The following is a 14,394-nucleotide window of genomic DNA, read 5'->3' as shown; positions in this document are numbered from 1 at the left end:
CTCGCTTCTCTGCTGTCTGAGTGTGTGTGTGTGTGTGTGTGTTTTTCCATAAGTGTGTGTGTATCGTGAGTGTGTAACTGGGATTGTGTGCCTGCTGCGCGTGTGTGTGGCTGCCCAAAGCCAGTGTCGAAGACGACGGATTGAATTGCTAATGCGCCGCAGGGAGTGTGTGTGCGTGCGCGTGTGTGCGCGGGGTCGTCTGGCTGTTTAGCGAGCGAGACGAGCAGCGCTGCCGATGAATATTTAAACAGAGAGAGAGAGCAGCCATCATTTATTGATGTTGGTGAAGGGAAAGATGAATAGCCCGTCTGTGTACACAGCGCTGCAGAGGAGTGTGTGTGTTGGAAACAGCCGGCATCCGAATGCAAGCCGGCGCCGAGTCTGTGCGAGAACCTGCAGAAGCCTGAATTCAAGTCCACTCGCCGAGATTTGCTCCGTGTTTTCTGTTATTTCAGAATTAAGTCCGAAGACCACATTGTACTTCACACAAGTTCTCGTCAGGTTGTTCGACAACATCTTGAAACGTAGAAGTCGAGCAGTTTTCGTAACTTTCCGAAATCAACAATCCAACAATTGTCACACGTGATCCCAGTTATCGCACATGAAAAACTGGGACCTGTGGAAGTTTGTGTGTTATTCGAATTAGAAGTCTCAATGCTAATGCTAATGCTAATGCAGCGAATCTGCTGGAGTCTGAGTGCGAGTGCTGGGAAGGAACGAATGTAATCAAACATGGCGTCTGCAGCGTCAGGGTGATCCTGGCTGTCTCGTGTTGGTAAAGACGCCAAAAAGAATCAAACAGCTGGGTCTTTCTGTCAGGACGTTGAGAGGCGTCCAGATGTGGTGTCTCCTCTGCAGCTTTGTACAGTTCTGATGGACCTTATTGGGTATTTTTACTGCGTTACATGTTTTACTCACAACAAATACTCTGTGCATATAAATTCTACTGTTTGTACTTACGAGGTTCATTATTTTATGTATTTCTTTTTCTTTGTGGTTCAATGTTCTGTGGTCACATGACCTGTCAGGTGAGGCCTTTGTGCAGCTCAGGTGTGCCTCATTATTTGTTCATATCTGTGGAACTGCTCGCGCTGCTCGGCTGTTACAGCGCGTCTGTCATCGTAAAGTTCCTCCACCATCGCTCTCTGCAGGTAATTGTTGCCTCCCTCAGCTCTCATCCTTCAAAGAGAGGTTGTTTGGTGTTTACACGTCATACAGGAAGACGAAAGGTCAGAGGTCAGTGGGGTCGACCTTCAAGGAGGTGCTGATAGCAAGAGACAAACAAACAGAGAGAGGAGAAAAAAGGTTTGAGGGCGAGAGAGGATGCCTCTGCATGAGCATGAGAGAGAGAGAATAATGGAGGAGGGAATCAGGACGGTTTCAAGGTTCCCCTTTTCTATTCGCTCGCTCGCCTGCTCCCCTCGCCGTCTCTCTCTCTCTCTCACACACAGCCAGACAAGGTCACACACACACACACACACCACACACACACGCACACACACCACACACACACGCACACACACCACACACACACGCACACACACACTTGTCTTCATGCTTCACCGCCAAACCCTTCAACGCTCTCTTTTCTCTCTCTCTCTTTTGCTGGACACTTGCTCGCTCGCCCGCTGCTGCACTCGCCTGATGGACTCTCTCTCTTTTCAGGGAAAGAAAACAAGGAAATCAATTAGACTCCCCCCTCACCTCCTCCTCCCGTCTGCTCTGATGTGGGCAATTTCATCCAGCAGTCAGCGCTGGAAGACGTATTGAGATCCTTTACTGAAGTAAAAGTACTAAAACCACACAGTAGAAATACTCACCTGCAAGCGACAGCCCTGCATTCATTACTCAGTGCAGTAAAAGTATCAAAGTATCCTCCACAAAAAAAGTACCAGCAGTGAAAAGAATACTTCATCCTTCAGTTTATCACAAACTGTCACCATCAACGCATCTGGAGATACGAGCTTTTCACTCGACGGAAAGGAATCTGAAAAGTAACTAAAGCTGTCAAACAAATGAAGTGGAGCAGAAGTAGAAAGTAGCATTAGATGGAAAGACTAGTACAAGTACCTCAAACACATGCTTGAATGCAGTACTTAAGTAAATGTACTCAGTTACTTTCCACCTCTGACGAGCAGAGATTTCAGACGTCTCAATCCATCCAGTTAACTTGATTCAAAGAATTTTGCTTTTATGTGATGGTGGAATTTCCGATAGCAGCGGTACCTTGAAGGCAGCAGTGCAGGCGTCGCGATGCTTTCAGGTTCCAGACATTTTATGATCTTACCAACCGTAAACGCAGACGAAAGCTCGTTTACGTCTTAATTTTTTCCATTTTCCAGTCCAGTTCTGGGACCTCACACTTCTCTTTGCAGATGATGTGGTTCTGTTCTGGCGTCATCAGACCGTGACCTTCAGTGATTCACTGGGCCGGTTTGCTGCGTGTCAGTCGGGCAATCATCTTTGGCCAAAATGTTCTGGTACCAAGTGCACTTAACCTCATGCTAACGTCAGTGTTTATTAAGTGGAGTTCTGTCGTCACTAAATTCAAACAGGCTGCAGCTCACAAACCAGTTCTGAGAGATTGGCTGTTATGAACCGCTAGCTGACAGCTAACGAAAGCCATCATTAGCTTGCTAACAGTAATCTGGGGTACGGCTGACATTTCTGACCTGAAACTGGATAAATGCTGTTTAATAATGATTCAACCAAGAAGATTTCAAATGACAAAAATAACACAACAAACCTCAAATTAAGAAGCATTAATATTTGACTGACGTCAGTTAGCTTAGCATAATCAGATAGTTCCCTCTCATTGGAAAGTGGATGAAAACTACTAACTGGAATTTATGAATATTTATCTTTGAGCCTCTAAATCAGCCTCTATCATTTAATCGCTTGTTTCAGACTCGGTGGTGGTGACTGAGACTGAAGGACTGACGCGGAGCCGCCGTGCTGCTAACGCCGCCATCCTGCTAACGCTGCCGTCCTGCTGGCGTCGCCGTCCTCACTCCGCTGCAGAGAGTCAGGCTGGAACACAGACGAGCGTCGGCTGCAGCCGGAGAGGAAAAAACATCCGTGTGCGCGCATCCACTAACACACACACACACACACACACACACACGTGCACACGCCAAGGCAATTAGAGCGTCACATGAAGTGTGTGTGTGCGTGTGCGCTTGTGTTTGTGCGTGTGTGTGCGTGTGTGTGTGTGTGTGTGTGCGTGTGTGTGTGTGTGCATGTGCGTGTGTGTGTGCGTGTGTGTGTGTGCATGTGCGTGTGTGTGTGCATGTGTGTGTGTGTGTGTGTGTGAAAGAAATTAGACTGCCTCATTATTCAAATTGGCTCGGAGGAGAAACGCAGCGCTCGCCTCGTTTACGCCTCAACAGAGAGAGAGATCTGTCACTCCCTCCCTCCTCCTCCTCCCTCCTCCTCCTCCGTCTCCTCGTTCCGTCATTCACCGTCCCTTTGTCCTCTCTCACCGCCGCCTCCTTCCTCCTTTCCTCCTCTGTCACTCACGATCCTCTCCCTCCCTTTTCCCTTTCTTTCTCCTTCTCTTCTTCTTCATCCATCCCTTCATCACTCACCCCTCTCTCCTTCCTCCCCCCTCCAATCTGTCACTCCATCCTCCCCCTCGTTCTCCCGTTCTCAAATTACATCCTTGTTGCCGCCTCGTTTCTCATCCCGTCGCCGGGGGCTGTCGCCGAGGACCGGCGAGAGCGCTAAACGGTTTCCCACCATGCATCACTCCCCTCACACGCACACACACAAACACACACACAGGTTTTTTCACGCTGTAGAAATCCAGTCGACTTGTTGATGGAATCAAAACAGTGACAGAAACATTCAGTCTTTTATCTTCATTGAATGTCGAGTTTCAAAACCTGAACTTTGCGCTGACAGATCATCCTGATAGTGGCGCTAAAAGATGTCAAGGTCATGACGATCTTTACCTTCACAGCCAACGAAAATTAACATGATCATACCCAAAACCCATTTCTGACCCTTTCCTGATAGCGGCTACAGCTCTCCTCTGCACAGCTAACATGCTAAGCTAACATGTCAGCTTTAGTTACATTAGACAGCTAACATGTTAGCTTTGGTTACATTAGGCGGCTAACATGTTAGCTTTGGTTACGTTAGACGGTGAAAATGTTAACTTTGGATACGTTAGACGGCTTACATGTTAGCATTGGTCATGTTCGACAGCTAACATGTTAGCTTTGGTTACACTACAGTGTGTGTGGCTATAAAAGTGGGGAAAAATGATGCAAATACAGAAAAGCTGCCAAAGGGACAGAAGTTTCGCAAAACTTGCAAACATGCTAAAAAATGCTAACTCTAAGCTAATATAAGTAATATGTGGACAATGTGATCAAAATGTTAAAAATAGCATTTTAGCATCAGTTTGTCTTGTTTTCTAGAAAGTTTTAACTTCTGTTTCTTCGTGTTTTTTATTTGTTTTTGCCTCATTAGAAACAAGCTAAGAGGTTGCGTTTATTGTTGACTTCACACTTCAGCGGCTTGTTGAACAGGATGCAGTCAGCTTTGACTAATTTGGTACAGTTTATTCCAGAATGTGTAAAGATGAGCTGCTGTGAAAACACAGATCTTCTGCCGTTCCTCCACAACGTTCTGCAAGACCCACCGCCTCTCATTCCGTTTAATATCTCTGCAGACGACCGTTTGACATCAAATCACCTTCAATCATGCAAATGATGACAAGAGACGCTGCAGCAGGGAGAGAGGAGGAGGAGAGGAGGACGACGGCGGAGGAGAAAGAAAAGGAGAGGCAAAGAGAGGAAAGGTGGAGAGAAGACAAACAAAAGGACAGACGGTGGAGAGAAGATGGAGAGAAGGAGGAGAAGGAAGAGATGGAGGCTAATAGACGTCTGCAGGGTCACATAAATCACACACTTCCTGTCTGACAAATTGATCGCTCTCCCCCAGCGCACTGACTGACAGGTGCTTTGTGTGTGTGTGTGTGTGTGTGTGTGTGTGTGTGTGTGTGTGTGTTTGGACCACCACACAAGTAAAACAGGACAGACAGAAGACTAAAGGAAACAAATGAAGCACAGCAGAGACAAAGAAGAAGGTGGAGGACGGACTGACCACGAGGAGATCCGTCAGCTCCACCTTTAACACCACAAAAACTCCACGTGTGACTTCAGGTTTAGAGACAGACAGAGACAAACACAGAGACAGACAGAGACAGACAGACAGAGAGAGACAGCCACAGAGAGAGAGAGCTGTGACAGGTGAATAATCAGAGCTGATGGTCACGGAAACACACGCTCACACACACACACACACACACACACACACACACACACACACAGCCACACACCAAAGAGACATTAAACACACCACAGAGACACTGAACACACCAAAGAGACATTAAACACACCACAGAGACACTGAACACACCACAGAGACTTTAAATGCACCACAGAGACACTGAACGCACCACAGAGACACTGAACACACCATAGAGACATTAAGCACACCACAGAGACACTGAACACACCATAGAGACATTAAGCACACCACAGAGACACTGAACACACCATAGAGACATTAAGCACACCACAGAGACACTGAATGCATCACAGATAAGTGCGGTACTCCGTGTTCAGAGGTGGAAAGGCTCGACCACGAGGGCAACAGCTCCACAACATTCAACTCATCAGAATTAAACTGGACTGACTCAAACTGCTGCACACACACACATGCACACACACACGCTGTGACTGTGGGCGACTCCCACCCCTCCTCCTGCTGACCTTTGACCTTTAATTTACAGTCACGCACACATTCACACGTGACTCATTCCTCCACACACAAACATTTACACACTCACCAATGAACGCTGTTTAAGTGATCTGCCCATGTGTGTGTGTGTGTGTGTGTGTGTGTGTGTGTGTGTGTGTGTGTGTGTTAATTATTCTGGGTCGAATCTTGTCAGCCACTAATTGGCACTCTGACACACACACACACACACACACACTCCATAATATCAGCTGCGTGTGTGTGTGTGTGTGTGTGTGTGTGTGTGTGTTGTGAGTGAGAGACAGCGGTGTTACCACAGCGCCCCCTGCTGGTCACAGTCAGTGTCTGCAGGATATTTGGGTTTGTGAATGGAACAAATAGAGAATTAAAAACTGGAAAGGTTCCAGGAAACACTGAGGAGTTACGATTCTTAAGGAAATAAAAAAACGTCCATAATTGATTTATTTTTTTTAATGTAATGTTTGAATCTAGAAAATGAATATTAATGAGATTAATTCATATTAAAAGACTTGAAACTAATTTAACAATATCATGTAAAACTGATTAACAGTTGCAGGCTGATACATCTCATTGCCTACATCCTAACATACTTTTACTGCAGTAACAGTTTAAGTACAGGACTTTTACTTGTTATGAAGTATTTTGAAATATCACACACTTTTACTTCTTCTACTAGTTTCCAGTCAGTAAACCTCGTCAGTTCCTGCCTGACTCATCCACGATGATTCTACACGTTATTTACTCTAATTTAATGCGGAATAACACTTACAGTAGTTGTTGGATGCGTCAAAACGAACGTCACGGCGCTTTAACGGTCACGTGCTCAGCGTCGTAGCCTAGGAGAACTTCTGTTTACTTCCGGGTTGTCAGAGTCGAAAACAAGAAGGGGCAGCAACACGCCCACGACGCCGAGCAAAGCGGATTAAAGTCCCGCAGAGATGGCAGGTGAGGCCGAGGACGACGTACCAGGTAAAAACCGACACGTATCCACGATTTCCTCTTTTCTAACGAAGCCATCTTCATTGTGGCGAAGCCTTGTAGCTCGGTGTAGCTTCTGCTTTAGCTCGCCGGCTAACGGAAAATAAAGCCTGTCCGCTTTAACCCTCCAGGTGTTCACGTGTCTGTTTAATTCACGGCTGTCTGATCAGTTCACCTCATTAAACTTTTCTGTTTTCGGGCGGTGAAGATGTCAAAAAGTTCGTTTTAAAACGCGTTTTGTGGTGAAACACGAGCACGTTTCAGCGCGTGAAGCCTCATGTGTTCATGAGTTCATGTGTTCATGTCAGGGGCAAATGTTTGCTTTGCTTTATTCTGTCGCAGCCTGCACACCAAGTTCAGTATTTAAGTACACTGTTCAGGTACTTGTGTGTACTTTGTACTTCAGCTCGTCCTCGTTTCAGAGGAAGTACTGCGTTTTTGTTCCAGGTGAGATTAAAATCAGCCTCACCTTCATCAGCTGCTCACACATTAATGCTTTAATCATAATCCAGCATCAGAACGAGTGAGCTCCTTTGTTCCTGATACTTCAAAGCCGTACTTCTACTGCACCTGTACTTTGACTGGAGTATTTTTAAGTATCGCTGCTTTGGAAGGTTTCATCTCTTCTTCCTCTTCTCCAGAGATCATGAAAACACGTCGAAGGCTGATTTCATCTTTTATTTAAAGGCGATCAATAAAAGCGATCGATGAAGTGATCGGGGTTCCGTCTCTTCTTCTCCATCAGAATCAGGAGCAGTTTTCACGTTCGGGAAGAGCAAATTTGCCGACAACGTCCCGAGTAAATTCTGGCTGAAAAATGATGTCCCGTCCAAAATATCCTGCGGCGACGAGCACACGGCGCTGATCACAGGTGAGAGACGTCTTCAGGTGTCTGACGGCGGGAAGCTTCTCTTCAGTTTTACTCTTTAATGTCACGTTTTCTGCCTCTGTGTCCTCAGAAAACGGGAAACTCTTCATGTTTGGCAGTAATAACTGGGGCCAGCTCGGCCTGGGGTCCAAGGCCACCGTGAACAAGCCCACCTGTGTCAAAGGTCGGTCCGCAAACCAAATGTGCTCCACACTCCAGTCTGAACAGACACAGAGCTGTAAGGGCTGCCACTGACAGCTGCCTTCAGCCTCCTCCTGCAGGAGTGAGGAGGAGGAGGCGCCTCCTTCAGCCTGGACAGGAGAAATCAAAGTCATTCTGCCCGAATAAAACCTGGAATGTTTCAGTCAAACAACAAAAATAACCTGCAGAGTAAAGACATTTAGTCTGCTTTGAGTCTTTTATCACAGAGATTTGCTCCCATTATAATCCCAGTCTGGAGGGTCCGTAATCTGGTCTAATCTGGACAGACAGAGACAGGCTGAGAGACGAACGGCTGCTGACACCACATTATTAATATCATTAGAATAAGAGAGCAGCGGAATCTCTAAGTCTGAAGCGTTAAAGTGTGAATGTACGGAAGCCCGCGAGGGCCGTGAACGCTCCGCCCGATGAAGCCCCAGAGGACCGAGGGAAAGCTCCGGAAAGAAAAGCTCCTCATCATCTGCTTTGTGTCCTTTCAGCTCTTAAATCTGAGAGAGTTCACCTTGTGGCCTGTGGAAGAAACCACACCCTCATCTGCACAGGTGAGCTCGACTCCGCCCCCTCGACTTTGCCATGATGTCAGACCTTTCGGTCCTTTCTCATGGCTTTCCTCTGCAGCTCAGGGAAAAGTGTTGGCGTCCGGCGGGAACAGCGAGGGTCAGCTGGGCCTCGGCGACTGCGAGGAGAGGACGTCCTTCCAGACCGTCCCGGCCTTCGATTCGCACGGACCAATCAAAATGCTCGCTGCTGGCTCCAACACCTCCGCCGCTCTCACAGGTGACTCTCACACGCCCCGCTCACGTTAGCACGTTAGCACTAAATCACATTTTTAATGTAAAATTTGATTTTAAAGTGCGGATTTCTTTATTTCTTTCTGTAGATCTTCAAATAGGAAATGCTCAGAGAAAATGACTAAAACTGATATTTTTTAAGTATTTTTTTTAGATTTTTGTCAGTAAAACAAATTTCTCAGTCTAAAATTTGACATTATTTTTTAAATACTGATGTTTTCAGGTTTCGTTTGTGAACTTTGCACTTCACTTCCTGTCTGAAAAGGCCGAGCAGAAACAGAGAGCGTCTTTAATTCCTTCTTCTTCCTTCACAGCGAGCGGGAAACTCTTCATGTGGGGCGACAACACGGAGGGTCAGATCGGTCTGGGGAAGGAGAGCCACGCCTCCTCGCCGCAGGAAGTCAGCGTGGGACGGCCAATCAGCTGGGTGTCTTGTGGATACTACCACTCTGCCTTTGTGACGGGTGAGAGAGAAACGTACCGCTGCTCCAGAGCTTTCAGCCACATTTGGCGGTCTTCATCTTTTCCAGACTTTCTGGTTTAACGTTTGTGTTTTACTTCCTGTGTCTGCCAGCCGATGGCGCTCTGTACACGTTCGGCGAGCGCGACAGCGGCAAACTGGGTCTGGGCACCGAGCAGCTGCCGCGCCACCGAGTCCCTCAGCGGGTGAAGAGCATCAAGCAGCCGGTGGTCCAGGTGGCGTGCGGCGGCGGACACACGGTGGCGCTCACAGGTAACAACCTCGCGGAGCTCATCTGCTGCGAGGCGGCGCCCTCTGGTGACTGCAGGAAATACGACGGGAGCACAGCAGGAAGTGAAGCAGAATTTATTATTGACACATTCACATTTTTTTTTTCAGTCTGAACGTTTTTATGAGCTTTTTACTTCAAATCCTTTTATTTTAGGATTTTTCTGAAATTCCAGGATTGACAGCGACGTCTGAAAAAAGAGGAAATAGAATTAAGATGAAAGCGAAATGAAATGTTTTCTACCACACCTGAACCACACCTTTACCTTTGACCTGTTTGCCGTCTCTCAGAGGACGACCTGTTGACCTTTGGGCTCGGTCAGTTCGGACAGCTCGGTCACGGCACGTTCACCTTCGAGTCGCGGCTGCCGCGGCCCGTCGAGCACTTCAGGAGGGGCCGCGTCCATCAGGTGACCTGCGGGGAAAACCACACGGCCGTCGTCACAGGTGAGCAAGCCGACGCCTCGCTCGCTCTCTCCGGCGCAATGACGCCGCCTCACCCTCGCTGCTTCTCTTTCAGACGGCGGCGTGCTGTACACGTTCGGAGATGGCAGACACGGCAAACTGGGCCTGGGAGACGAGAACTTCACCAACCAGTTCAAACCAACGCTGTGCTCGCGCTTCCTCCGCTACGACGTCCAGGCGGTCAGTGTTTCCTGCTTGCCGCTCATCGATTCTTCTGTCTGATTATTGGAAAGATATTGATAACATGGATTCACAGATATGTCGTACCTTTAAAATGAAAGAAGATTTATTCTGAATGCAGTTTATCTCGTGCTGTGTCTGCTCAGGTGACGTGCGGCGGATGTCACATGGTGGTCTTGGCTCGGCCGAGGGATCTTAGCCGCGGCGGCGTGACTCTTGAGGCCGACGACGTGACGGAGGACTTCCTGGAGAAGCCATACGTGGAGCTGCTGGGGGACACGGCCGACTCCTCCGCCCTGCAGAGGAGCCTCTCAGCCCGGGTTCGCAGGAGGGAGAGGGTGCGTGGAGAGCTGACGGCGTCCACTGGTCATGTGACCTGTTTCGCCTGGAAATGAAAACCTTTAAATGTCATCGCATTTAATGGCAGCCACCCATTGGCTCGTTCACTACCGCATGACTCCCGGCTGATCTCACCCTCCCCCACAGGAGAGATCTCCGGACCAGTTCGGCGCCATGTTCCGCACGCTGCCCGCCATGACGCCCGGCTACCTCCGCCCGCCGCCGCCCGTCTCCAGCCAGACCGTCCCGCCCCGGCTGCCTCCGCCCGAGCTGACCCACAGAAAGGTGCTGAACGGCACTCACCAACACGGGAGCGCAGGGTCAAACCATCAGGGTACCTACCTCTCCTCCTCCTCACCTCCTCCTCTCCTCCTCCTCATCCTCTCATTTCCAGCTGATCATCCTCCTGTCCGAGCAGCTCGTCCACCTCTGCTTGTGCTTCCTCCCTGCTGATATTCACTGATCTCCTTCTCGTCTTCCTCTGATCGTTTAGCGTTTGCACCGACATGAAGCCGATTGAAAGAACTGTGACGATCAGATGTGATTGTTTCCGATGTTTTAGTGAAAGTGCTGCAGGTTGAATCACGAATGGTCTGGACTGACTTCCTGTGGTTTCCCTCCTCGTCAGGGCAGACGGGGGGCGAGGCAGACGGCGCTGTGGAGAGCCTGAGCGACAGCGACAGCGTTAAAGGCCTGGGAGAGACCACGGACTTCCTGAACATGGTGAGCGACCGTGAGTCCACGCTGATCCCTGACCAGCACAACACGGAGGACTCTGCTTCTCATTTTCCTTTTCCTTCCTCCTGATAGACCCACGTGATGAAGATGGACCCCAGGGACAAAACACTCAGTCTGTCTCCAGTTCAGAAGGTAACTCTTCTTCTGTGGTTCTGATTCCCACCTTCCCGTCGTTCTCACACGTTTCACAGTTCGACACGCCGAGGTTGATTTCTTTCCTGTTTACATGTATAACCATCAATTGAATTGAATCAATGAAGTCTTTCGTTCAGTGTTTGGAAATCCAAAATGGCCGCCTTAAAGGAGCAGCTTCTCTGCTCTGAGACATTTAGCATCGGCCTAATGTTCCACCTCTGGTTCGGGGAAGAGCTGTGAAACCTGCTGAACATTTTCCATCATTCTGTCTTAGAGTTCACATTTCCTTTTCGACTCTCGTCTCACGTCTCTTGTCCTCTCTAATGCATGCCTCTTTTTCGTCCTCTTCTGCTTTCTCGTGCCGGGACAGAGGAAGGGTAAGCACGGTAAGACCAATGAACGCCACAAAGACGACCAAGAAAGAGAGAGGAAGCTGTGGAAGCAGAGCGGCTTCTCTTCCACTTCCCAGTCTCAAAAAAAGAAGATCCAGACCGCCTCTCCTCGCCAGGCGTTACCCACCGAGCTCCTGATTGGCCACAGCGCTCGCTCTCTGGCCTCTCAGAGACCGAAGACAACCAACCAGAACAAAGAGAATCTGATCCTGGCTGTGGAGGAGCTGCAGAGGAAACCCAGTAAAAACACGCCTCCAAGCGTCGGCGACATCAGGAAGGCGGCAACCGGGCGGCGGTTCGGCCCAGTTCAAGGGAAAAGTCAGCTGATCGACGTTGGCAGGAAGCTTTCAGACAAACAAAGTCCTGAAACCAGAAAGACGGGTTCAGGTGTCGGCTCCGAGTCCACGGCGGCCAAAGTCAAGCAAGTGCAGCCGAAAGCTGTCAGCGTCAAAAGTAAGGCGCCGGTCGGTCAGACGGCAGGTAGACGCTCCACCGGCTCACCTGGCTTTCACCTGAGCGATGCTTCGAATGACGAGAGCTCGGGTCGACCTCGACTGCCCGCTGAGGGGAAGACAAACTCAAGATCTAAAGACGCAGAGTTTTCTAAAAAATCTAAAGACGAGAGAAACAAAAAAGAGGCTCAGTCAAAAAAACACGTCAAGGAAAACGAGAAAGAGGCGTCAGACCTGAGCCTGCTCGCCGGAGCAGCTTCGCTCGCGGCCGGATCGGCGTTGATACACGAGGCGGCGTCCCGAAGCCGCTTTAGCTCGCCGTCGCCGTCCCCGTCCGAGAGCAGCCGCGGCGTCCTGAAACGCAGCGCGACAAAACAGCGGGACGCCGAATCAGAATCCTACGCTGCCGATTTTAGCAACAAATCCGCCGTTAGCATCAACATCGTACCTGCACCCGAGAGTCCCGACGTCAGCACGAGTCAGGAGACGAGTCAGGGCGAGAAGGAGACGAGTCAGGAAACGAGTCAGGGCGAGAAGGAGACGAGTCAGGAAACGAGTCAGGGCGAAGGCGAGGAAGAGCAGAGAACGAGTGCAGACGTAAGCGAGGAAGAAGAGGAGGAGGAGGAAGATGTCAGTCACAGTATCAAGAAAATAACAGAAGAAGAAGAAGACGATGATAAAGACAGCGACACCCTTCAACCAGCTGAGGACTCCGAAATGGATGAAGAGGAGGAGGGAAGCAGGGATGAAGAGGAAGAGGAGGAAGAGGAAGCAAGCGGGACGGCAGGAAGTCAAAGCGAAGACGAGACTGAAGGGAAAGAGAGTAAAGGAAGTGATGTAGAAGAGGAGGAAGAGGAGGAGGGGGAAAGTGAGGAAGGTTCGAGTCACGAGACAGAGAGCAAAGGAGGAGAGTCTGAAAATGAGGAGGAAGGTGAGGAAGAAGAGGGGGATTTAGAAAGTGAGGGTGAGGAAGAGGAGGGGGAAAGTGATGTCGAGAGTGAGGCAGAGGAAGGAGAAGAGGAAGAGGAGAAAGAACAAAGTAGTGCTGAGGAGGAAGAGGAGGAGAGTAGTGAGGAAGAAGAGCGTGGAGATGAAGAGGAAAGTGAGGAAGAGGATGAGGAAGGAGAAGAGGAGGAGGGGGAGGAGAGTGAAAATGAAGAGCAGGAGGAGGAAGACGAAGCAGAGGAAGAGAGTGCTGAGGAAGAGGCTGAAGAGGAAAAAGAGAGTGAAGAAGAAGTGACGGAAGAGGATGAGGAGGATGAAGAGGCTGAGGAGGAAGAGGCTGAAGAAGAAGAAGAAGAAGAAGAAGAGGTTGTTAAAAAGAGAAAGTCTGCTGAGGTCAAAAGACAGAGTGCTGAAAATAGAAGTCAGCTCAGGTCAGGGGTCAAAGGTCAGGCAGCGGGCGAGTCAGAGGAGTTCTGGGACGACGTTTTACCTCAATACCTCAACCTGAAGTAGCAAGTCACTCGATTCCTGTCGTTATCGATCTATCGGGAAACGAGCCGACGTCACATCTCCACGTCGAAATGATGTCACAGAGATGTTGTCATCTCATTCGTCAGCCATGGAGCGGAGGCTAGCTTAGCATTAGCTCTTAAAGGGCCAGCGCGGAGGACTCTGCGTCTCGCGGCCTTGCGTTGATGGAGATGAGTCAAACACAGCTCAGAAAGAACATGGATAGCTGTTTGCTGACGCGTTAGCAGCTTCACGCCGCTGCATCCTCGTGGTTAATCCTGGTTTAACTCGTTTCTTTCGTGTTTACCGCCTGTTTACCCGTTGGAGCGTGAGGTTCAGAGGCAGAACGTCCGAAGAGCCACACCTGCTTCCTGCTGGAGCCAATCACACGCCGTGCCTTCCTGCTCCTCTTTCTGTCACTGCATGCCGTCGTTTCGTCAGTCTCACATGTTGTTTACAGTTTCATTTCCCCTCTAACGTTTGTCTTTGTTTACTTGTCGTTGTGGCAGCTGATGAATGAGCAGATTTGGCTCTGGATGCTTTGTTTTGCGCTCTCTGTGCTCATGGCGTCGCAGCGCGGCACATTTCCTCTGGTTTCTGTTGAATGTGGCTCAGCATTGATCAATTCTGTCGTCAGAGTGAAGAATCAGCATCTCGACCGCCATGTGGTCAAAGGAAAATGGTTCTTAAATGCTTTCACCCTCTGCATGCTCATGAGTAATTATTCCACCTCTTCATTCCTTCTTTCTTCTTCTTCTGTGTTTTTAATAAATGTCTTATTTCATTTCAGTTTTTGTGTGCTGTTTGTTCAGACTTCCTCCTCTTCCTCCTCTTCCTCCTG

General features: G+C 49.2%; 1 protein-coding gene across 3 annotated transcripts; it reads left to right on the top strand.

Annotated features, from left to right (window-relative positions):
- The first annotated feature begins 6,639 nt into the window (after positions 1–6,639).
- Positions 6,640–13,557, top strand: rpgrb (retinitis pigmentosa GTPase regulator b). 3 transcript variants are annotated; one of them, XM_076723285.1, is made up of 15 exons: positions 6,640–6,759; positions 7,514–7,639; positions 7,728–7,820; positions 8,338–8,400; positions 8,477–8,635; positions 8,964–9,113; positions 9,224–9,382; positions 9,689–9,844; positions 9,918–10,042; positions 10,189–10,380; positions 10,529–10,715; positions 11,010–11,104; positions 11,192–11,251; positions 11,625–12,566; positions 12,600–13,557. In XM_076723285.1, the coding sequence occupies exons 1-15, from the start codon at positions 6,729–6,731 to the stop codon at positions 13,554–13,556; spliced, it is 3,495 nt and encodes a 1,164-aa protein (XP_076579400.1). In that variant the 5' UTR covers positions 6,640–6,728; the 3' UTR covers position 13,557. The 3 variants fall into 3 exon arrangements, with proteins under 3 accessions (XP_076579400.1, XP_076579399.1, XP_076579401.1); XM_076723284.1 differs by having other exon boundaries at positions 11,625–13,557; XM_076723286.1 differs by having other exon boundaries at positions 6,658–6,759; positions 10,529–10,666; positions 11,015–11,104; positions 11,625–13,557.
- Positions 13,558–14,394: the final 837 nt, after the last annotated feature.

This window comes from Chaetodon auriga, chromosome 23 (assembly GCF_051107435.1).
Source record: "Chaetodon auriga isolate fChaAug3 chromosome 23, fChaAug3.hap1, whole genome shotgun sequence".
NCBI classification, from domain to species: domain Eukaryota; kingdom Metazoa; phylum Chordata; class Actinopteri; order Chaetodontiformes; family Chaetodontidae; genus Chaetodon; species Chaetodon auriga.
The sequence above is the reverse complement of the archived record's forward strand: the minus strand, read 5'-3'. Positions and strand labels throughout refer to the sequence as shown.